General features: G+C 38.2%; 1 protein-coding gene across 3 annotated transcripts in view; it reads left to right on the top strand.

Annotated features, from left to right (window-relative positions):
• SPIRE1 (spire type actin nucleation factor 1) overlaps nucleotides 1-23,697 on the top strand; it is a 172,854-nt gene that overhangs the window by 18,437 nt on the left and 130,720 nt on the right. For all 3 annotated transcript variants that reach the window (XM_078851582.1, XM_078851580.1, XM_078851581.1), the window contains exon 2: nucleotides 149-183. In XM_078851582.1, coding sequence (XP_078707708.1) covers nucleotides 149-183 — 35 coding nt within the window. The remainder of the gene's footprint in view (nucleotides 1-148; nucleotides 184-23,697) is intronic.

Raw genomic sequence — 23,697 nt, 5'->3', positions numbered from 1 at the left:
TTTAAACAGTTCAAATGGATCTGTACTGGATATAGCAAGGTCTCGTGTCAGTGTGGTATTAAGGGACTTAAATAAGAGTTTAGTTTTGAGCTGACTGTTATCTTTTGCTTTAAACCATCTGAAAATAACTTCTCATTTTTTCCTGTAGATACATCAGGACATTCACACTGTACAGAAACAGAGGTAAGAGAAATATCTCAAATTTCCTGTTGGTGTTCCTTAGTTCAGCACACCTCTTGCTACAAATTTCTCATAAGTGAAACTGCTGTATATTTTTAGCCTACATTTATCATTACCAGGTCTTTCCATAAAATAAAAATTGTGTTAATAGCTACATAGTGAGGGATAACTTTGCTACAGGATATTCTGTCCTACATTCATAAAGGGAAGAAAGAAAGTGGGGAAGATTATCAGGCAACATAAATTGGTTCAATTTTCAGCTAATTTATGTGTTACATAATGCAGACATTATCTTATTTTGTATAGCTTCATTCATAGAAACCATTTCCCAATACACTTACTTACTTTAGCTGGCTCAAAGGTGGTAATGATTTGTATACTTACTGCATGATCTGAAGCAATTCGAGATGCCTGATGATTCTTTACACTCAGTTTGTCAAGAGTTGGGAGCAAAATAATCAGACTACTGCAAGATCATCATATTTGTGTGAGCAAAGTCCTCATGATTTGTAATGTTCTTTTTAAAATTTCCCTTTCCAGAGCCAGAAGCAAAAAAAAACTTTGCAAAAAATGAGCACTAATTAGTCTGGTCTTGAAAATATCATATTCTGTGCTGTCTGATGGCCGTGCTATATTAGGAAACTGGCAAAGGCTGCACTGTTATTACTGATAGTGCTGGTAAATAAACAGATATTTTAGTATCCTCCTGACCCATATAAGTTGAAACAAGTTATTTTGGTCAATGTATCAGCGGATTTGTGTGTAATCATTTTGCTGACTTGTGACTGCTGAGATAGATTGTAGAACCACTTGTTCTTTCAGATGAATGTCAACAAGGGTTATGAATTTTTATTATAAAGGCATGTTTAGGAGATTAGAAATATACAAACAAGTGTTCGTCTGCTGCCTTTCATGAAATAATACATAATCCTTTTACCACACTTAAACCTGGATATGAAGGTGATTAATATTGTTAAACCATGCAGAGCGTTTCTCTCTACTAAGTAAACACCATGTTGAGTAAAGGCAAATTATAGTTTTCTAAGTATTTGCTTAGCATATATTCAATTGATATCTGTGACCAGTGTCAAACAAACAAAATAAATAAAATGTGTTTAAAGGTTGCTTTAAAAATATTCAGTACATGATCAAAATAGATGTAAATATTCTCAATTATATTAAAATATGCTAAAGTACCAGACTCTCTTACCACTTATCATCTTACCACATACCATCAATACAGCTGATACTTTGTATACATTGATTACATTTCCTTTGAAATTTACCATAATCTTTTGAGTACATAAATACTATGGAGCAGATTCTTAGCCCTAGATCCTGTATACATGTAATATGGCTATAGGTGGCTAGCTGGGATTTCCCCTGACAGAGGGAAATTCTCAACTGACATAAAGACAGCAGAACTCTCCTGTGTCAAACTCCACTCCTCTTCCTAGTATTAGGGCATGATGGAGGTGGGGAGAGGTGGGCTGTGAACGGGATGGAGTGCTGCTCCTCTACAGCAATTCTTAGCTGGTGCATGGTTTTTAGGGTCCATAGCCAGCTGCTTTTGGAAGTTACGGAGCAGTCTGGTCCTCATCCCATAAGTTTGTTATGGGAAATCTGAATTGCACTGAACTCCAAAGTCTGCAAAGTTTTGCCTATGTTTGAATTTACCCCTCTGCTTCTGTCACCTGCCACTCACTTGTTTCTGTGTTGATGGTGGTGATAATTTGTCTCCAAATTTGATTAAAATTTTAGGGGGGGAGGTGAGACCAAGGGGGTATCACTCGGGCCTGTCTGCTCTGATTCCCATTTGAATTTTCTTTTAAACTTGCACCTCTGTCTACTGAGCATGCTGGCTTTACTGTCAGTACCTGAAACTTTGCATACATGTAGAGGCAATGCCTAAGTTTTAATTAGAGTGTTATGTGTTTTCTAATCAACAACATATATGGAAATGATTCATAGAAAATCCTGCTACAATGTTTAAGTAGTTTTATAAGCAAGGAAACAAATTTAGAGCATATAAATGGTAAAAAGTAAAATGCTAGACTAGATGGACCGTGGGTCTGATCCAGTATGGCAATTCCTTTCCCCCTAAATCCAAACATTAAACTGAGTTGCAGTTTGTGGTGTTAACTGCTAAATTACATTTTTTAATTACGGCTGTATCCTACCACTGTCATCCATCTGTAGTGATTGCTGCCCTTCATGCTTTCGTCATAGCCTTCTTTGACCTATGGCAAACAGGTCTCTGTGGTGCTTTGGTGCTAAACTCTCTGTTAAGCTTTCAAATATATTTAAAAATAGGGCCTTACATTTTCTCTACACCAGACCTCCTATTTCAGTCTGTTTCTGTGCTCTAAAAGACAACCCTACGTAGGTTTACGTTTGGTTCCTATTGGGAAGATTTTCTACAGCCACAGAAAATGTAGTGGTCTCAGTCCTTCTTTATTTTTAGTTTCCTTTTTCAGAGTCTGCCCAGACAGTTGTGATAAATCTCAGCATCCCCTTTTGAGGATAAGTGTAGGATTATATAGAAACTTGGAATTAATGACTTAGATTACATGCTATTAATATTCCCAAATTAAGTTTTTATGTTAAATTTCCATTCTGTTTTTATATTTTAATTCCTGTTTTGGCAACTACATGTATGATATTGTTTTTAATAAGTAGGACTGATCAAAACATTTCAGAAGAAACTTTTTCCCATTGGAAAATTAGATTTTTTTAAATAGAAATTTCTATTGGGAAAATCTAATGGAAATATGTTGCATTGGGTCAGCCTGTAATTAAATACTTGTTTCTGGTCTGGTCAACGTTAATGTCTCCATCTGTCTGAGCTACCATGGTGTTTCATGAGAGTTGTGGTTCTTTGTTCCATGATGCCCCCATTCTTCCCTATGGACCCTGCTCTATAGCCAACCCAGATCTCCCAGAATGCAACTTTTCTCTCTCTCTGGTTGAGCATCCTGTGTCTCAGGCAAAACATTTCAATTTGGGAATGTCAGAAAGTGTTGTTACAAATTTAAAATTTGTAAAGAAAACATTTTGATATTTTTGAATCTGAAATGTTTTTGATCTTTTTGTTCTGCAATTTTTTTTTTAGATATTTAAAATTTTTATCCCTACAAGGTGGGTGTGGTAATATCTTTTATTGTACCAACTTCTGTTGATGAGAGAGTAGGGTGACCAGATGTCCGGATTTTGTAGAGGCAGTCCCAATATTCAAGGTTTTGTCTTATATAGACACCATTTACCCCCCCACCGCATCTCAATTTTTCACACTTGCTTTCTGGTCACCCTCTGAGAGAGACAAGCTTTCAAGCTACCCAGAGCTCTTCTTCAGGTCTGGGAAGGTACTAAGAGTAGAATTTACTAAATTTACTAATATCCTGGGACCGACATGGCTACAACAGCTCTGCATACAGCAATGTGAGTAATGCTGTCAGTTATGTCCCAGTTCATATAAGGCTCAATCCTGTGAAGTATTAAGCATGCTTAACTTGTGGGATTGTACCAATAGAGAACATTTACTTTCATCCTCTAAGGGTCATGTATTTCAGGTAATACTTCAGGATACATCTTGATCTTGTATTAATACAATACTTTTGTGACACTCAATTTCCTGACCTCCAAACTCCTCTCAAATTACTTCATAACCACATTACAGTTATATACAAATACTTGAGTAACAAACACATGCACAACATAAGAGAATTAATCTTTGGTTTGTTTGCTGTGCTAATGAGTTTATCTTTCAGACAGAGGTGTTTTTTTCTTAATTTGGATGTGTGTTTACTACCTATCAGGAGGGATACACAGGGTAAAGTGGGATTCCACATTCTTTAATCACCTTAAGAATATTGCCTCACCCTTTCTAGTCAACAATCTCATTCAGATAAACAGTAAATACTGTGTTGCAGAACCAATAACGCTTCTGACTAAAAGAAAAGGGGTACTTGTGGCACCTTAGAGACTAACCAATTTATTTGAGCATGAAAGCTTATGCTCAAATAAATTGGTTAGTCTCTAAGGTGCCACAAGTACTCCTTTTCTTTTTGCGAATGCAGACTAACATGGCTGTTACTCTGACTTCTGACTAAGTTGATCCAGTGATAATTGCAGCCTACTATATGTCCAGAAGCTTTAAGGGTAGAAGACTGTTATGGTGGTCTAGGTTAATTCCTTTGTAGTGTCTTCTCTGACCGGTTGCTAGTATACATCTTTCAGGTTTTATAAAGTCTACAAGGCCTGAAATAACACACATTCTAGGCTGAAATCCTGCCTCCATTGAAATAGATGGTAAAACTTCCAGTGGGTTCAGAAGGGCCAGGATTTCACTCTGAGTCTTCTGACAGCATTTCAGTTCCTAGATGGTCAGAGTGCCATTATTTTTGACTTCCATGAATTGATCCTTGAGGCATTTAGTTTGTGAAAACCATAAATAGCAAGACATTTTGATTTGTGCATTTTTGGAATCCAAAAGTGCACAGCTCAGTTCTTTGCTTACAAAGATGCCAGGAAGAGCCAGTAAATTTACACAGTCTTCACATTCTGTTAAATGTGGAAGTTAAATAAAAGGAGTGAATTTAGCCTTTACAGAATTGTCTCATTCTGAGAAAATGATAGTTATTTTGAATTGTCTTTATTTTTATACAGGGCCCTTCATGTATCATTTCTGTTTAAATGTTGTGACTGAAATGGCACTTTGCTTTGTTCTGAGATGGATAGCATTAGTAGCTACATGGCAATGCAACTAGTGCATTGCTGAGTTGACTTGGCTGCAGTCTGATTGCACAGTTAGGTTGCAAGGATAAACTAAGTTTTTTGGTCCTTGGGTGTTGACAGCCTGTGTACAATTTGATGATCCCTGGTATATCCCAGGCTTTCTCTGCTGTCTCACATTAAAGAATATTTGGAACATCAGTATGAGATTAATGGATGTCATGTTTGATTATTTTGTTTGATACATATTTAGGATTTTGTTTTGCTATGTACAAGTAAGTTTAATCTAAATTTTTTTGGTATGATAAATAACTAAGATCTTTGATGGGAACAGATGGCCCTATTGGTGTGTCTGAAAAATCAGCTGAGTATATAGAGCAACAGAAGTAGGTCCAGTGCCTCCTATATATGGAAGTGACTAAGGCTACATCTATACTGCAATAAAAAAAATCCTTGGCACTCAGTTTCAGAGCCTGGGTGAATTGGCTCCGGCTAGGGCTTCTGGGGTAAAAATAACAGTGTAGGCATTCGGGCTGAGGTGGGAGCCTGGGTTCTGAGACCCACCCCACTTTGCGGGTTCTCAGAGCTTGGGCTCCCATTTGAGTCTGAACATCTACACTGCAATTGTATAGCCCCACAGTTCAAGCCCTGTGTGCTTCAGTCAGCTGAACTGGGTCTTTATTGCAGCGCAGGCATACCCTAAAAGAGTACTATTGTAAAATAGCCAACATAGAAAATAATCGGAGAACAGGGCAATTGGAGAATTAAGAATCTTGATGGTAAGGGACAAAAATTATGCTGTTTGAACAAAATGAGTCAGATCAGTTGCCTCACGTACTTGGATTTTGCTCCAGTTGTATTTTAGTGCTGGTAAAAGACAATTCTGAATAAAAAATGCTGGGAGTTTAAAGCCAGTATTTTCATATTCTTACTGATATTTAAATATATGAAGTGTAATACATGTAAGGGGAAAAAAAAGGTTAAAGGGTTGCATTTCAAAATGCAAGTTTAAGGTATGACTAGCAGTTCTGAAATTCCTGCTCTTCCATCCTCATGAAGATATGCCAAGTAGTATTTTAGAGTTACTTTTTCCAGCATTTTGCAAATAAAACTTCCTCTCTCCCATTTTAAAAAAACTATATACTCTATACAATTCTCCATTATCTTCCTCCATTGTTCTGATGACAAGTAGGGCTGGGAACAGACAGCTAGCATAATTTAGCTAAAAGTCTTCTCCCTGAAGCCTGAGGATGTCCTTCTGCTTGTAGCTGCTTCTAGCCTCTAAGACTTACGAGCGTACCAAAGCTCTTCCAAAACTGCTCTTTGCATTTAGTGATATAATGTGCAAATGGAAGTATTGGACCTGCTCCAATTCTTCCATAGGTAGAACAACAACTTAATGGGAAATCACAAACAAAAAACCTAAACCTCTGCACCCTCCACCCCTTAAGGCAACCACAGAAAACCCTACTACGTAATGTTTGGGGAAGTAAGGAGCACTTGATGAGCTATTAAGTATCTGAATATGGTAGAGTGTCAATTTCATGTGGCTTTTGCTCCTTCCAGGTATTCTTTTGGACTCATATTAATGCAGTTCTCCCACTGCAGGATATGAGTAACTTCCTCTGACTAAACTGGGAGTGACTGGTCTCCTGTGGGGGAGAAATTGGTGTCCATTTTGATAGTTTTTATAACTCTATTGGGCTATGTTAATAAATGTTGAGGTTTAAGCCTTTTTAAAGAGAAATTGCTTAATATACCGTTTTTCTTTGTGTGCTTAATTCATGTCTAGTTTCACTCATTTCTGACTGAGTGGGTTTTGTGGCTCACATATGCTCTCATGTGAATGGCTCTAGAATGGCTAACCTGCCCTTGTGTGTGTTTGTACACAAAGGAACATGACATGAAAATACTAAGTCAGCCTTATTTTAATGTATTTTTCTACTTACCAGGCTTTTGCTTTCAGTCAGAATTCAAAGTAAACAGGAGCTGGGAGGGAGCTGATCATTTGCACTTTCCCCCACAGGAGCTCAAAACCAGTCATTTTCCTGAAGTTGAATAAATAAATGCCAATGTTGTCATTTTCACTTGAACCAAAAGGAAAAGGTGCAGAAATTGAAAAGATGAAACTAATAAGGATATTTAAATTTTAAAACAAAAGGGGAAGCATTAAAATGAGAGAATTATTCATCTACGTCTGTATACTGTATCTGCAGTGCTCATATCTACTTTGCTTTATAACACCTGTGCTCTTCTCTTTAGTTCTGACCTACATTACAGCATTAGCTTAATCCTCCCAGTGCACACAGTTTTCCCTCACATGAGCCCTGCCTCCAGTTCATCCAAAAAAAAAAAAGAAAAATAAAGTTCCCAAATCTCCCCCTCCCATTCACAATTGCAGAATGTCCCTGTGGAAACTACAGCAATTCTTACATGGGAACATAGCGTGAAAGTGTGTATGTATTTTTAGCTGTCCCCAGTGCAAATAAGTGTGAGTTTCTTTGTAAACAACTAGGCAGTGTGATTAACTATTATTCTTTTAATCTTTCTTGCCCACCTTGTTTCTCTCTGCAGGAAACAAGAAGAGCCTGCAACTTCCAACCACAGACCACTAGTGGTCTGTGGAATGCAATTTGGTAACTGCTGATTTAAAAAGAAAAGGAGTACTTGTGGCACCTTAGAGACTAACCAATTTATTTGAGCATAAGCTTTCGTCAGCTACAAAATAAATTCTGGCTTCTCCAACGAGTGGTCATAAAATTCACAAAGATTACCTGTGATGATATGCATCCAGTATGAAAATTAGGTGGAATTTTAGTGTCAGATGTGCATTAACAGTAGGGTAGCAACCTGAAGTAGGTCATCAAGATGGCTATTTCAGAAATACTCAGAATTGCCAACCCAGGTGTTAATATACTATGAGTCAGACTCAATAGATCTTGAGATTGGCTTAAAAATCATTAGATTTTTAAAATAATTCATTTAGAGTTCTTTTTATTTAGGCTCTGGTTTTTGAGCATTTGGGACCCACTCAGGTGACATTTTCAAATTTTTTGTCCACCATCATGGAGGCTAGAACTTTTTCTTTTAAATAAAATATGAGATGCCTTTGTGCACAGAATTATGTCCACTGAGAAGAAAAATGTTTTGTTTTTTTAAAATATATCTTTATTCATGGCTGATCCTACAAATAAAGCAAAGGTTATTTTGAGATTTCTGGTACAGCCTGGACACAGGTGCACTCGGTCACATTCCTCTCTTCTATTAACCAGCATTAATTATGTAGCACCTTGAGTAATTCACCTTCAGAAGGAAGTTAATGTTAAATAATTAACTAAAACAACTCTGCTGTTTACACATAGTAGATTAGTTATAGATTTGGTTAAGGAGTAGAGATATACAGTAGTTAAATGTGACACAGTCAGGCATTTATTTGTCCTCCACATCCTCTTCCTCTCTATATTTCAAGACACCTGATTTTTGGGTTCTTTGAAGGTTCTCCCCTCCCACCCTCTGTCACAATCCATTTTGATTCATTCATTCATTGGCTCCATTTTTCATCTTTGGATAACTTTCTCTCTGGATAATCATCTTTTCCTGTGGGGTCACTTATTGCCAGTGTCTATGTTGATGGCTCCCAATTGTGTCTCCATACTGAATATATTCCTCCTTTGTCCATTCCAGCATCTCTGCAGTCTCTTTCCCCTTGGATTTTGTGCCACTACCTCAATTTCATTTTCCTCTGCCCCATCTTAGTAATCAGTATCTTTTTCTCTCTTGATATCTGGGCTTACAATACTGGTCTTATCTTTGACCCCCTTTGCATCCAGATGTTTTCCAAATCCTTACTTAGCATCTGCAGAAATTGACCTTTCCTGTGCATCCCCACTGCCAAGACATTAGTCCCACACTTTTAGTTTTTTGTCTGCTTGCGACTTACTCCCCTTTTTTACACATTAAGTTCAAACTATTCTTTCAAAGTTCTCCCTATCTTTTCCGTGCTTTCATCTCTCTCTGGTGTTCCTATGTGGTGTTCTACTCTGTACTCTCTGACCACACACCCAAATTAGTGTTGTCTTTCATACTACCCATATGCCTGGAAGAGACTCTCAATTAAAGTAAACAATGTTCCCTGCCTTTTGTCCTTTAAAAACTTCTAAAACTCCATCTGTTCCTGAGAAACATTTACATTATGACTGTATACCACTTAGTGTTCTGTATTGTATTGTGCTCTTTATTCTTCTGTATTGTATAGACCAAAGCCATTAAAAAAATACATTTCAAGGACCAAACATTAGAAAAATGTGTTTAGATTTACATGGGTTTAGAAGTGTCTTACCTCCTTCGCTGCAGCCAGTCACTTCATGTGTCAGTGGTTTACATTTGAATGGACATTCTGTAGAATGGCAAATCAGATGCTACTTGGTAGGTCTGCCCATGGTTGAGTATGTTTCGTGGACATACTTTGTTTTCACTTCAGAAACTAGAACTCCCAGACTTTTCAAGGACATTTCTTCTGCTGCTCTTTCCTCTTTCAGAAAGTTAACACAACAGGAAATTCTCATATGTATGAACATCGTGAACCCACTTGTGGCTTTTTGTGAGGCCTCCTTTTACCCTGTAATTTTGAAAAGAAAACAAAAAGCCTTGTGTAGTTTACAAGTGTGTGTGTCATATGGTAAGGGAGTCTGGAGTTGAATTGGAAATTAACCTGTATTGAGTGCAGAGAAGCACTCTCTTTTTTAATTGACAAGCTAATGGTAGCATGGTTTCTAATCACATTTATTTGCCAGGATTTGATTCTCACACCATTCAAGTAGTTGTAGAAGGTGGAACTTAGTATCCCACCATTCCATTATTTTTTGTCATTCAACTCAAATTGGCTAAGAACTTTTTCAATATGCTTTTATTTAAAATACAGAAATGTATATTTCATGTAAAATGTTTTTCACATAATTCTGGAATTCACTTTTGTCACGCTTCTGTAATACTTAAGATGCAGACAAGTGGACAAATTGGCAGAAAATGACATAATATAAGTAAAACTGGTACCACCTTTTAAAAATTCACAACACAGTGTTTTGTGGAAATAGTTACAATATTTAAAGCTTTGTAGCTGGGAAAATATATTAGAATACAATTTTGTTTTCACTGCTTCAGGATCACTGTTGGGTGCTCTTCCTTGAAGACTGATAAGTTTTTAGGTGGATGCAGTTATAGGAGAAAAAGGGAGAAATTGCTCAGCTCCTAAGAACAATTTTGGGATTCATTTTGTATGTGCTGATTAAAAAAGTTGTAAAATATTTTTTGTAAATTAAAGGAGCAGTTCATTGCCTTACTGAAGTAAAACTACTGCTTGAAAGTGAATGAAAGCCTGTCTTATTTTAATAAAATAAAGTTGTTTATTTACATGGGCAGCACCTAGAGGCACTAGTTGAGTTTGGTGTTCTGTTTTGCTCAAAGCTGTACATAATACAGTAAGAAAGAGTCCCTTATCCCAAAGGATTTACAACTGAAGACCCCATTCTTACAGTTACTTATGCATGTGCTTGATTTTACGCACTGTGAACAGTCCCAATTACTTGAATGGATTGGAGCCTAAACAGGCAGGACAGACAATAGGTGGGAGAAAGGAAATATTATTATCCTCACTTTACAGGTGGGGAACTGAAGCACAGAGTGATTATGTGACTTCCCAATGTGATGTAAGATGTATGTGGCAGAGCCAGGAGTTTAATCTAGTTTTTTTTAATCCCGGTCCAGTGTCTTAATCAGAAAACCAACCTTGTTTATTTGAATTCTAAACACAATCTTAAAAGAAATCCATCACTTTGTTGCTAAGAAAACATTTCTCTTTCTCTTTCAATGTGATTGCACCAAAATATAATGAATGTGGTGCCTGCCCAGACTATCCTTTCTGCTATGCAGCTGTTCCAATGCGTTTTCATTATAAAGGAGAAATAATTTCATGTCAGTTAACTAGTAAGTGGCCTCTTCCCTGTGGCTGTGCACTTTCATGTGAACGTCATAGATGTCACAATGACAGTGCACAGACAAAAGTATTTTTTATTATTTGTGTACTGACATTATGTATGCATAGCCTTGCTCCTACATATGAGATACTTCTACCCCAAAGTTCCCTAATTTTTATTCTGACACAAACCAGCTGTTGACGGGTGCAAGACTGAAATGTTAGACATTGCTAGGAAAGATCATAACGGAAAGGCTTCACAGAAGAAAGGGTGTATTAAGGAGGGATTTTAAGAAAGAGTGAGGTCATTTGGGGTATGAGAAGAGGGAGAGACACTTTCAAGCAGAAGGGACAGAAGGCATGAAGACTAGAGTGGACTAAGGAAACAAAGGCTTTTTTTTTTTTTTTTTTATTGCTGCAGGACTGGAAAGTCAGTGAAATAAAATGTTTGTGAAATGGAGTGTGACTAAAATAGTAAATGTATTGCATTTAACTCTGAAGGGTGGCGATACAACTATACAGAGAATGAAAAATAAAAAAAGGGGGGAGGATGTTTATTAATGAAATACTGGCCCTAGATATAGAAATAAATTACATTAAAATGTTGAGACTAAAGCAGATAAAGAGGAATATGTTAGAATTAAAATCATAATCCATTTGTTTTCAGCGAACATAACATGAACTGGGATAGATTTTTTTAAAGTAGCATTTACCGTACTATAAATTTACAACTCCTCACAGCATCTCTTCAAAATAAGAGGCATTTCTGAAGTATGAGTGAAGTACAAAGTGTCATATTGACGTATAAAATGTCCTGTGAGATTTTTATACTGCTTCTTGTCAGTGGTAAATCCCTTTGTGTGCTCTTTGTTTTCAAAAAAGAGACAGCTTACATATTTGTGTAGGTCCTCGTTCCTCAAATAAGTCTTTTTACCAAACACTATGCAGAAAAGGGAAATGAAACAGGCAACCCTTTGGCATACCTTTCCTGTTTTATTCCTGAAACTTGAATGATGTTTGTTAGTAAAAGATTTCTTTTGCATTTGTATTTTAGTGTATACTGTGATATACAAACTGAATTGTTTGTTTACATTTGGATGGTAGATATTATGTTTTAATCTTTTTTGTTTCTTTTTGACAAATATAATTACATTTTTATAAAATTATTGTGAAGGCAAGCTTTTAAAAAAAAGTTTTCCAGATACAATATAAAAGGAAAAAGTGTTTTTCACATTTTACCATTTCCCATTTATAGACTGTTGGAACAAAGAACATCAAATTTTGTAGTGACAGGTACAAACTTTGTGGTGCTGACACAGTGAAGCTTAGGAGAAATTGTTGGCTTAACAACACACAAGAGTTACAAGATTTGAATTTATCAGAGGGGTAGCTGTCTGGATTTGTAAAAGTGGCAAAGAGTCTTGTGGCACCTTATAGACTAACAGATGTATTGGAGCATAAGCTTTCGTGGGTGAATACCCACTTCAGCATCCGACAAAGTGGGTATTCACCCACGAAAGCTTATGCTCCAATACATCTGTTAGCTTGTAAGGTGCCACAGAAGATTTGAATGGAAATTGAAAATAAAGTAGTACCTACCTGAAACAATTTATATTCTTATAGTAAATCCTATACACAAATAAGATTGCCAAATTCTAATTTGAATAATTATGTTTGCCCTAGTACCTACATCTCTATGGCAGCTTTGGTTGGATATGATATTCTTCATTTGCTGCCTTTAAATGTTTGTAGTTTTTGTGTGTGCTGGTAAATGGCGTCATGTGTTCCACCCCAGAGGCAGTTGGCATTTGAGTGGTGAATGAGTTAATTCTTAAATGTATAATTTGTAAAGCATACTGGGATTTTCTGAGATGAAAGGCTTTGTATAAAAAGTATTTTGTTTTATTTCAGTAATATAATGAAGCAGTAGCAGGTAGGGAAGTAAGAGCAGCAAATACTCCTGTACTTCCTTTAACAAACAAAAATTATTGACATTTGTAAAACTTTACAACAGTAATCTGTGAACGCTATACAGGAAGGAAACGATTACAAATGTTGTGCCTTTCCAGTAAGGTATGGTGTGTAGGGATGTGAAAATATATTGGGGAAAAATGCTTCCCTTGAAATGAAATGATTATTTCAAAAGACATGGGGCCTTGTGACTAATCACAAGTTTATAAGAAACTACAAACCATTGAAGCTAGTGTTACATAAAATAAAATCACATAAACTAGGTCTCGTGGTTTTTATTCAATCACAAATTGTATTAAGCGAGTTTCAAAATTAACTGAAAGTTCTTAAATAAAATCTATGCCTACTTGACACCACTAGCAATTGTCTAATCTATTCCCTTTCCTGGTTTACATTATATTATTCTTATTTATTTGTGTTAGAGTCTGTAATGTGCTGGGTGCTTTCCAAACATTTGAGATTGGACAGTCCTTACATAAACTAAGAACTCTCTGCACATCATATATAACTTTTGTTGGATAATTTTTTTCATATGCAATACATTTTCAAATGAGACTTTTTTCCTTGTTTCACTGGGTACATTGTAATAGGGGGTGTTTGAAGTGGTTTGTTCAAATAGTGGTAACTTAACTGAAAATATTTTGTATTTTTCATTAGAAGTACAGCTGATCTGTAACAAGCAGCTGATTGTTTTTATGAAACTCATGCTATGTACACATGGAAGTGGGACTCTAGATAGCTAATTCAGGGATATAAAATAAAACTAAAATAGTCAAATGTAAATAACTGTATATTAGTAATGTTTCTCTATTGTAGTTCTGGTTATTTTTCTTAAAATGTCAGATCTAAAAAAAGTATTTTTATACTTTTAAAAAAATTCTGTTGGAGAGCACACATCTGTCTGGTTAGATCTCTCTTCTGTATCAGCACTGATCATGGAATCAATGCTTATCTGCCATGAGTTCAAAATAGACGTGTTGTTAAGCTATATATCTGCTATTTGTCTTCTCTATCTTTCCAAATGCTTGATGAAAAGTAATTGGTAGATGTTACAAAGTTCTAGAGAGATAGTTAGCCTAGTGCACAGGAGAACTGAAATCATGAATGAGGTTGGGACTCCCTCAGTGCCCTACATATGGAGGTGAGTTGGCCCAGGGATAATGAATTAGGGTTTCCAGCAGGAGATAAAGGAATTGCATTGATCTTAAGCACCTTTACCAGCTGACTCAAGGAGTGTCCTTATTTACAATGTGGGATGATCAGATGGCTAGAAAGAAAGAATCATGATAACTATTTGAGCCATGATGCAGTTTGTGTATCAATGAGAGCAGCAGAAAAGTCATGGCACAAAATGAAGAAACAGGCACTGCTCACATGTACACTGGAGAGCTTTGTGCCAGTAAAAGTAATTCTATTAGTAGAAACTCGTAATAGTGAATTGCAAGATAACATTATATGACAGCCACTAACTTTTATGGTGCTTATTTGTTTTCAAGAGTTACTGTAGCACCTAATGATGTCTGGCTTTCAGAGAGACTTGCTTGTTCGGTACTGTTGGTGAATTTGTGAATGATATTGGCTATATCATGGATTTGTAACCAAACCATATGACCTGCAGTAATTGTTATAAGTAAAATATCAAAGCAGGAAATTAATCAGCATTTTCTTTCCCCAAAGTAAAGTTACACTCAACCCATAGATACTACAGAGCAGGAAAATCTCAGCCAGATACATACATAAATATAGATGTAGCTCTCTGACAAAGCAATTTTCAAAGTTGAGATAAATTTCTGTACATTGCAGTGTATAACTTCAGTCTGGACATCTGGATTGCTGTTTAACTAAGGCTGTTATAAACCTGTGGACTGCAATTTTGTTGCGGTAATCACAACTTTTAATATACACTATAACTTTTTATAGTTGCCACAAATTTGAGTGAGTAGTGTTGTGACCTGGTGTGCAAGGTCATAACACCACTGAAATTTGGCTCATCCACCCCTCTGTCATTGCTTGCCTTTGAGAACCAAGCAGGACCTGTGGCATTTCTTCTGTGCTGCTGTCCTGCTTTGGAAGGTAGGCTGTGTGCCTTGAACCGCAACTTTAACAAACCATTGCCACAAACTCTTGAACCAAAACATCACATTTTTCTTAAGCCTTATTTTTAATTTGATTACAAAGGCCTTGTTTTTTCTAACTAAGGGACTACTACTAAGGGAGTATTTTCCCCAAAATGTTTGGTGGTTTTCAGGCGAAATAACATTTAAAAAAGGAAAGGAGAGTGAAGGTTTAACACTTGGTGTAGTTCTCCAGTGATGTACTCAAAATAATTAGTTTTTCCTCAGGGACAGTTTCTACTCAGCCAGCTGGGTTCTTACAGAAGGTGAATATGTTTTATGTGCATCCCCTTCATCAGTCTCCATAAAGAAAGAGCAGTCCCACTGACTCTTAAGAAGTCATCCCTATTAAAAAATATTTCTTATTTGTAACAAGGTCCACAATCCATGATGTTGGAGTCTGCTCGATGCAACCTTGGAGGCTGACCAGACCCCTCAATCAGTGGCAGGAGACATGTGGCTCCACTACTGAGAAACTGTCGGTTTATTGTCTCCCTCTTCAGCTATAGGCAGGGGAGATATACTAGCTCCTATGCACTGTAGAGCAAAATGTGGGGGGTTTTTTGTTTTGTTTTTTAAAAAGGGCTTAAAATCTCCAGGCTGTTGTTCGTCTTTCATATGGCAAGAGAGGTGATTATCAGAATTCAAATCACCAAGTCCAGATTACTGATCCAGTGAGTAACTTTGGAAGTGGCTTGGTGGAAGTCTGAGAGGGCACCAGCAAATGATCGATGCAGACGCTCTTTTACAATGAGATCCCTAGTTTGCAATTGGTGTCCGCAGTTACATTGGGCCTCATCTTCCAGAGGTGTAAGAGATGACAGCATCTACCATGTAATGTTCTGAGATGGTTCAGTGCGTTATTGTTTCCAGGGTAGCTTGAAAGCTGGAAGTTCTTTTGTTGGGTCAGCAATCAGGCATTTGTTTGGGACAGTAGCATTATCCCAGAATTCTTTCCAGTGTGCCTCAGGATTGAATGAGAATGCTTTAATAGCTTTAGCCCAATCCTAAAAAAGCTTGTGAGATTTCAGGCATGTCTTCAGAAGACTCTGGAGGTACTCATAAATTGGTAAGTTCAAGTTGTCTATTGTTTAAGTACTGTATACTCACGAGCTATGTGTGTCTCCCTCCAGATTATATGTGCAGGAGTGGGCCATTGTACATGTTGATTTTAATGTTCAATTTATGATTCTCTTTGCGGCATTAAGATGCACCTCCAGAGATTTGGTATGTGAGCTGTCTGGCCAGACTGGAGCGCAATTTTCAGCAATTGAGTATACCAGCACTGGAGTCGCTGTTTGAATTGTGTGTGCATCAGCAACCCATGTTGTGCCCACAGGTTTTTGGACGAGGCTACTCCTTGTTTTTACCTTTTTGCATGTCTTTCGCAAGTTACACCAAGTTCTTGGGTGCTGCCATTAATAGTAGAGGGGATTCCCTTTCTCTTCATAGTCACTGGGACTCTCCATGACCCCCTGCCCACACACACGGAGTGTGGTGTTGCAAAGAAGACTAAGAAGAGATGGAAAGCCAGACACGGTCTTCTGCATCTCCCAGCTGTTTGATTGCCTGGATGGAGAGCTGTGCCTGTTGTTTGGAGACCTAGGATCCCCTCAAGTGCTCTGGCCAGGACTGAGTTTCCTGCAGCCTCCAAACCAGAGAGCTCTCAGGAAGCAGTGGCAGTACTTCAGCCACAAAATCCTCCAGGCCTGCCACGGACAGCGGCCCCAGAAGTGGCAGAGCTGGTGCCTCCCTCCTTGCTTTCCCCTCACGTGGAAGGAGCATAGGTTCTGGCAGCTGTACCTGGTCGCTCTAATCTGCGAGCATGCAAGCTGCCGAGTCTGGTGCCTGCCCCAGTGGGCAGGGCTGGGGGGTGATACAGCTGTGCCAGGGGAGCTGCCCGTGCGAGGTGGTGGCTGCTGCAGGTGGCAGCCTGACGTGTGGCTACTTTCACCACTGTTGTTCCTGGTAGAGCCCTGCAGCTCCTCTGATATCTGCTTTATATCCAGATATCCGCATCCATGGATATAATGTGGGTATCTGCGCAGGGCTCTAGTTATACTTCTGCCCAGCTCCATCACACCCCAAAGAAAAATTGACATATTTTGGATGTTTGCAGAACTTTTAAAGTATGTGTTCACTACCCGGCTCCATTCAGAAGCTTTTGTGTGTGCATTATAATTGCCAAAGAGAGAGAAGGCTTCAAAGTCTTGTATTTCCAGGTGGCTAAAATACTGTATCTCAGAAGCATACAAGTCAAAGGTTGTAACTTCATCTTCCAAAATCAAAGCTCACTTCCCTCAGAGCTGGGTCAATTTCAGGGGCAGAAAGGTCACGTGCCTCATATGAGAAAATCAAGAAAGCAGTCTCCTGGTCATCAGTTCATACTTTCTCCATATTCTAAAGCTGGGCAGCCAGTCATCACCTGATGCTGCTTTTGATTGAAAAGTGCCCCAGGCTGTTGTATCCCTGTAACTATTAGGAAAGGTTTACCTTCTTCAGCATCTGTCCATAAGCATATATAGACAGTTCCCTCCCCTTCTCTCTCCACTCCAGTGGTCACTGCTATGAAAATCCCAATGGTTTGGTTCTTTGGACTTCACTTAAATATGAATAGCAAAGTGTATCTGTGCCTTACTTGAAAATTTCCTTTCTTGAAGTAATGAGATCTCCAGATTCAGTCCACCCTGAATGGGCTGTTACTTGGGCAGTGTTTGGTATTCATTAAATAGAACTGTCCTTCTCTAGAGCATGGAATTCAGTGCTAATGCTTAATTGTCCTTATTGATATAGAGTGGTTAGAGGTTTCTTAGGCTGTGAAAGAGTCTGAACTAGTGGTTTCTCAGAGGTGGAACCATACCTCCCCTACCACAGATTGAAAGGTCTGGTCAGCCTCCAAGGCTTCATAGAGCAGAGACCTCAATGTCATTGATCTGTGAACCCCATTAATCCCTGAAAAGAAACTTTCAGGTAAGGCTTGGATACATTTTCCTAATGTAGTTACCTTGTGATATGTGGGAGGGGTTTATGAAAAGTTCCTATGCACACATCGGTCGGGGTGCTATGTAAATAATAATGATAAACTGAATCCAAATTTGGCTCTGATTATTAATGTGCATTAAGATTTCATTAGAGCCAAAATGATCAGCCAGTTAGGCTCAGAGAGACCTAGTAATTATACCCAACTCCGTCTCGCACAGATAAGTACCTCTTACTAAAATCATAATTTTTTTAAAGGGAAAGAGGGAAACATTTGTCTCTAGTGTTCTCTGCAGTTTTAAACAAGACTCTTGTTAAGTCCCAGATAATAAAAGACAAAAATAGTTAAGAGCAGGGCTTTGGAGCTGTGCTCCGGCTCCGCTCCAGCTCCAGGCAAAAACCTGCAGCTCCACTGCTCCTGAGCTGCTCCGTGCTCCAGCTCCGGGCTGTGCTCCAAAGCCCTGGTTAAGAGGAAAAAAGACTTAATGACAGTATTTATCATAGTAATGGATACAGGGTACAGTTTCTAATATTTGTCCCACAGTTACTTTTGTAGTTTCAGTACCTGTAGAAGGGTTTATGGCTCTGATAGTCAGTTGTCTGCAAGATAGATTTACTCTCCTGTTCCCAAACCCAAACCATAGAACCTTCTGGTTACAGCATTAGAACTCTCAAAGTTAACAAGTCAAAACTGCTCCTCTCTCTAGAGGTCTGAATCACGCTTTCTGGCAAGGAGGTATAGTAGATGGAGTACTTGCTGCTGCTCTTTGTTATTACTACTGTATAATTATTAAGCCAAATTGTAATGGCTTACCTGAATGATTTGAGAAAATCCTCAAGGTACAAGAATTCAAAAGAAGCAGGAACCACTTGATTTCTGTTTAAACAAGCTTTTTTGGATGATACATCAGTTGATTTTTTTTTCCTATTGCAAAGGATCTACAGTACTAGTAAGAAGAAGAATTTAAACAGTAGTCTGGTGATTTCAGTATAAAACTTTGTCTAACTACCGCTCCACCAACCCCCCGCCCAGATGGTTGTTAGAGGGGATAAAAGCGCCTGTATCTACTTTTAATGGCTAGAATAATCCAAATATACTTTACAAAAGAAGGAGTCAAATCAGTAGTAGACAGAAACAGACTTGAAATAGAAATCCTTTATAAAAGTGTAAATGGTAGGAGTAACTTTTTAACAATACACACACAAAGCAAGGCATACTGTGTATGAGTGACTGACTAACAAGCTGAAAATAATACTAGTGCTAATGAAAAATGTATGGAAAAATTCTGTAAACTTATAGTATCATGTGATCCTCTCCTTCTAGGAGAGCAAGAAAACACAGTGTGCCCAAACTTCAGAAAGAGTAATGTAAATAAATGTTGCAGACAGAATATTAGAGTTTAATCAGAACAGTAGAGATATTATAGTTCTTAAGTCTTATGACATTCTACGTACTCACTGTAGGTGGCTTGGGTGCCTCTGTCTATTTGGTTGCCTCATTCACTTATTGGTTATGTCTTAGGAATGTAGTTGTTTCTTTCCTGTATATAAAAGCAATATTGCATGTAGTAGGTAATGGTACGAAGGAGAGTAAATTCAGTCTTTTGCTGTACACCAGTTAATCTTCAGCCTGGTCTACACCTAAAACTTAGGTCAATCTAGCCACTTTGCTCAGAGGTGTGAAAATATTCACACCTCTGAACAATGTAGTCAAGCCAACCAATGTTCCGGTATATAGACTGCTAGAATTCTTCTGTTGACTTAGCTACTGCCTCTCGAGAGGGTGGATCGACTACAATTACAGAAAAAACCCTTCTGTCACTGTACTAAATGTCTACACAACAGCGGTGTAGCAGCAGTGCAACAGCTGTGCTGCTGTAATGCTTGTAGTATACACCTAGTGTTTGTTGTTTTATTTTGTGTCCTTGAATTAGACTGACATTGCAAGTCTGTACCCTGCATTGTGAATAATATTTTTTTAAGTATTGAACAAGGCTCCAGTTTGTTTTTGGCTTTTCCCTTTTAGCTGCTGCACAGGGTTGTTTTGTGTATTCTTTGTCTGAGGAGATGGTAATCACAATAAGTAATTAGCGTAGAAACCCAAGGAAGGTTTGATGTAAAGCATCTCATAAATGTTTAGTGTTCCTTAAAGAAAGATGCATGTTGTCTTTTAAGTTTTGTCTTTGTCATTTGTTTTTAGTTTATGCAACAAAAGAGCTAGCTAAAGCTGGAAAGCCTGTGATTTACCTAGGTGTCCTCCTGACTTTGGAAGGGTTTGGCAGGAAGCTTGGGTTTTATAAATAAAATTACTTTGACATCAGCTTGTTACATGCTGGGAAATATAGTGTAGTGGCCATGGTTACTGATGGTGTCTTTTTTCCCCCCCAATACAATTGAGATGATTTTAAGTGGTTTTGTGTTCTTTTTGTAACTAAAAATGTTATTTCTATGATGGGGTAAAAACTACTTTAGGGATGGGATAATATGGGGTTGCTTGGCTTGTCCTGTATAACACTGTGTGAGTATAAATTTTTGATAGTATCTCAGAGAGAGTTGTCAATCTATATGTCTCAATAGGATATCCAGAAAATGTAAGCACATAAGAGATGTATCATTTGTATAATAAATACTAAAGAAAAAGTACAAACTACAAGAAGAATACAAAAGCAGTATTGCTAACCCCAAGCACATGAAATTATGACTTAGGCCCTAAAAATCATAAGACTTTATAAAACAATTTTGGATATTTTTATTTGCCTTCTGGTTTTTGAACCTTTTGGAGTTTGTTTTCAAGCTTTTCTCTACAACCATAAGAAAGTTTACTTTACACAGGAATCTCAGGATTTTTTTTTTTTTTTAAATCAGATGACTCAGGAGCCGCTGCTTTAAGAGAAATGCCAAGTAGTGTAAGATTTGCAATAAAATCGTGAGTTAGTCCAAAAGTAACTGGATAAATGTAATGAATGAATACGTTCTTTCAAGGACAAGGATGGTTGTCGGTGCATTCTGGGCCACAGACCTCGTCAGATTTGTTAACCAAAACCTGACAAGTATAAGAATTCATCCTTTTGAAGAGGCTTTAGTAAAAGCCAGGCTTTTTCCACAAAGCAAGTAGTATGTGCAGGAGTGGCCGTAGGCATTTTGCGGCCAGGACAGAGACTGTTTTTGGTTCTTCCTCACTGTCGGGGGTGGGGGAAGAGGGATGCAGCCAATCAGTGAAGCAAAAACAGCCAGGCATTAAATCAGTGTGGTGAGGGACAGGGGAGAAAAGCCAAGCAGCATTGGGTCTCCTAGAAGTTGGCAGCCAGGGCAATGTTTGCCTTAAGGCATATTATTCTCATCTAGTGAGGCGTCTGTTGCTTGACATTCTGATGGAAAAACAAATTATCATATATCTTCTGATATTAAAAAATTATACCGAGTGGAGTAAAAATACTGTATATACATTGTTAGAAAACTAGAGAGTGACTACATATTGTCTATTCTTGCTATAATGAACATGAATACTTAATATTAAAATATCTTTTAAATACATTAACAATAATATTCCAAATGTCCTGTTAAAAGGTAAGCCTCTTGTATAGAGTTCTCTGAACTGTTTCTGCTCTTTTAGGAAGAATAAATCTCTCCTTATGGAAAAATATCAAGGCATCGGTAAGGGGCCAGGGGTAGTGAGAAATATTTGTCTCATTTCCAGTCTGAACCCTTAGTCTAGTATAACAGAGCAGTGGAAAATCAAAACCTATTGGTATAATTTCTGCTTTCAGCATATACAAATTCCTTGTGATACTGAAGTAAAAAATCTGGACAGACTTACTCTTATGCCCTTGAAAAAAAGTTGAGACTTAATATACTTGTTCCTCATAACATGTGATGTATTCTGTGATTACTTGAAATGGAAGGTCTGTTTGGTTTTAGAATGTGCATCCACATAGTGTTGGAGATCAGGGTTGTCCAACCAAAGCTTTCTTATCATTCAATTAAAATAGGAATACTTAGGTGCCGCTTGTGTGCTAAAGGAACCCCATTAATCATATTGACAATGGATTTTTCCGGTTTTATATGTAATTTATTGCGCAGATAACCTTGAGGTTCTTTTCGATTTGCAAGGACCTTCTCTTTCCTGTCCCCATTTTCTCCAATTTACCCTTACCCCCTGTCCTTCAAACATCATGGCACTCACCTGCCCATGCAGGTTGAGCTTGTTTGCCTCCACACCATTCTTGTCCCCTGACAGACCAAAAGCTTGGAAGTGAGCTTGGCGCATTAACACATGGCATTGTGTCACTAGGCAGTTTAGCCAGACAAAACACAAGGGCTCACTTCATCATGAATGGTTTCTGGTTCTCACTGACTTTAACTGTTTCAAGCTGTGTCTACACTGGCACTTTCGTCGCTAAAACTTTTGTCCCTCAGGGGTGTGCAAAAATTGTTGGCTGGAGCCATGCTCCTGTCGATGAAGCTACCACCCCTCGTTGGAGGTGGTGTTATTTTGTCGTCGGGAGAGCTCTCCCGGCAATAAAGAGTAGTCACACAGTGCACCTTATAACAGTGCCAGAGCTGCGCTGTTTTAAGGCGTGCAGTGTAGACATAGCCTTAGTAGAGTTCCTTACTGTGTTCCATTCTTTTTCTTGCTTGAGCCTTAGGACAATTATGAAAACCATGGCCCTGACCGGGGGATGTCCAGGCCAAATCCTGGTGCTATAACCCCATGCGTGCAATGCCCAGAGTAGGGAGCCAGACGCAGCCCAGTAGGATGGGAGGTGCTGCTGTAGGATGAGTTCATTTTGTTTCTTTTTATACATTGCTTTTTTTTGGGTGAGAGGAGGGTCTAATTCTCTTGCCCAACTAAGTAATGACAGGGCCCTACCTCTTGCCAGACTTCACTGCTGCCACTGGCCCTGCTGCCCTTCTGGCATACAAAGACTCTTCTGCTCTCCCACCACTTCTCCTCCTGCACTTGTGCCGTCTGCTTCTCAGTTTCCGTCCCCTTAAAGGCACAGTGGTTTGGAGACATGTGCTCCTCACTTCTTCCTTCTATCACGTTGAGGCTGCTGTTCTCTCTGCCTGTACCTTTCTTCCTGTGAAAAATAATAGTGGCTCCAGTCTCTCTGCTCTCTTCCTCTTCTTCTCTACAAAGGACAAGCAGTCCACGGGTTGATCATCTTCTTTCCCTTCTGTGACTCTGCAGAGATAAGCCTTGGACCCACTCAGGAAAAACTTCTACTTGTTCTGGGTGAGTGGGTTTTTTTTGTTTTTTTTTTTTAAATAGCTTTACACTTGTATGTCATCCAGAGATCCCTTTTGGTGATCACTCTCTTCCACACTTTTAAAATTGTCAGTCAGGAAATTGACATTCTCTCACTATTTAATTCTCTGTCTTGAACTTCAGTATCCTGGACTCTTGCATGTATTTGAAATTACTTTTCTTTGTCTGAGTGCACTATAATATCACAAAGTTAAATAGAATTCCTTTTTAAATTGAGCCAGGCGCAGAATATGTTCAAGAGAGACTATGGTATTAGTCTTTCATTTTCTCTAGCTGTTGCTCAGGTGCATGTTACAATAGTGGCCATATTGAACACAGTTAACTTAGAATATTTGGGTATGCATACCGTTTCCACAATACAAGTGTATGTGAGAGCCAAAGCTCCTCTTTTTCTATCCTTTTTACCCTCTGCTGTCAGTAGTTGTAGCATACTCTGAAATGTTATGTCTCTATTGATCCATCTTTGAAGAGATGTAGTAAGT

The sequence above is a fragment of the Lepidochelys kempii genome, chromosome 2 (genome assembly GCF_965140285.1).
Source record: "Lepidochelys kempii isolate rLepKem1 chromosome 2, rLepKem1.hap1, whole genome shotgun sequence".
NCBI classification, from domain to species: domain Eukaryota; kingdom Metazoa; phylum Chordata; order Testudines; family Cheloniidae; genus Lepidochelys; species Lepidochelys kempii.
The sequence above is the reverse complement of the archived record's forward strand: the minus strand, read 5'-3'. Positions and strand labels throughout refer to the sequence as shown.